Source organism: Glandiceps talaboti, chromosome 7 (assembly GCF_964340395.1).
Source record: "Glandiceps talaboti chromosome 7, keGlaTala1.1, whole genome shotgun sequence".
Taxonomy (NCBI): Eukaryota; Metazoa; Hemichordata; class Enteropneusta; family Spengelidae; genus Glandiceps; species Glandiceps talaboti.
In genome coordinates, this window is record NC_135555.1 from 26118453 (window position 1) to 26120005 (window position 1553).

General features: G+C 34.8%; 1 protein-coding gene across 1 annotated transcript; it reads left to right on the forward strand.

Moving 5' to 3' along the window:
• The first annotated feature begins 807 nt into the window (after window positions 1-807).
• On the forward strand, window positions 808-1209 carry LOC144438139 (complement C1q-like protein 4). Its single transcript, XM_078127168.1, has one exon. The coding sequence runs from the start codon at window positions 808-810 to the stop codon at window positions 1207-1209; it is 402 nt and encodes a 133-aa protein (XP_077983294.1).
• The last annotated feature ends 344 nt before the right edge of the window (window positions 1210-1553 follow it).

Here is a 1553-nt window from a genome sequence, read left to right on the forward strand (position 1 = left end):
ATTGAGTGTTATACATCTCTTACATTATACTGATATGTTTCATATTACATTGAGTGTTATACATCTCTTACATTATACTGCTATGTTTCATATTGCATTGAGTGTTATACATCTCTTACATTATACTGCTATGTTTCATATTGCATTGAGTGTTATACATCTCTTACATTATACTGCTATGTTTCATATTGCATTGAGTGTTATACATCTCTTACATTATACTGCTATGTTTCATATTGCATTGAGTATTATACATCTCTTACATTATACTGCTATGTTTCATATTGCATTGAGTGTTATGCATCTCTTACATTATACTGCTATGTTTCATATTGCATTGAGTGTTATACATCTCTTACATTATACTGCTATGTTTCACATTGCATTGAGTGTTATAAATCTCTTACATTATACTGCTATGTTTCATATTGCATTGAGTGTTATACATCTAGATCTCTTACATTATACTGCTATGTTTCACATTTCACTGAGTGTTATACATCTCTTACATTATACTGCCATGTTTCACATTTCACTGAGTGTTAATACATCTCTTACATTATACTGATAATTTTAACAGTACACATTATACTGCGTTGTTTTATTACATTGAATGTTAAATTATCATTCAATCGATGAAATGCCGCTATCATGGAGACTAGTCCCTTTTCATTTCATATCAATATTTTTTAAATATTCGTGTTTCTTATTATTTTCTTTTTCACTAGATAAACAACAATGATGTATCAGTATATCACCATAGCTTGCCTCGCCTTCGCCTGTTTTGGGGACAGTGCACAGGCGAAAATGGTGGGTTTCTCGGTAGCTAGGGAAACTTCGTTCGGACCTCTGGAGGAAGCCGATCGACTGCAATTTGAAGTTGCATTAACCAATACTGATGATTGTTTTGACCTTGCGACTGGTGTCTTCACTGCTCCCGTTAGTGGTCACTATTTCTTTAACGTCAATGTACACAAGGCCAACCATTTGGAAGACAGTCCAACACTTCGTATTGCGGTAAACCTGGCATTGAGGGTGAGCGCTGCTGAGAGTGGTGACCGTGACGGGATGGATTCAGCATCCAACAGTCTTATTTTTCACATGGAAAAAGGAGAACTAGCCTGGGTACACTGCGATGCAGGTGGTGTGGTATCTGCCACTCATGGAAGAGAAACCTCCTTCCACGGTTTCCTAATTTCTGAAGATTAAGTTGATAGTCAACCAAATTGTTACGACTCACTCAATCTTTGAACATACTTTCACCCTCTGTAACTGGACATGTGTTTCCAAATAGAATGAGTATATATGTTGGTTTTGTTTTCTTTGGTTTTATCTCAAATAGACACTCTTACTTCGCTTTAGAGCCGGTTAGTCTTAAATAAATATAAAATTGTCTGCTTGAATAAAGATGACAACTTTACAACAACAATAGTGATAAGAATGACTTATATAACCTGAAATGAAATGAATATGTCAATGGGAGTTAACGTTCAACTAAAATCTGTGAATGAAAACTGAAATGTTAGTAAATGCAATGTATGAAACGAATAGAT

What these genes read in the sequence shown, in the direction of transcription:
- LOC144438139 (XM_078127168.1), top strand. Translation starts at nt 808, where the DNA reads ATGGTGGGTTTCTCGGTAGCTAGGGAAACTTCGTTCGGACCTCTGGAG.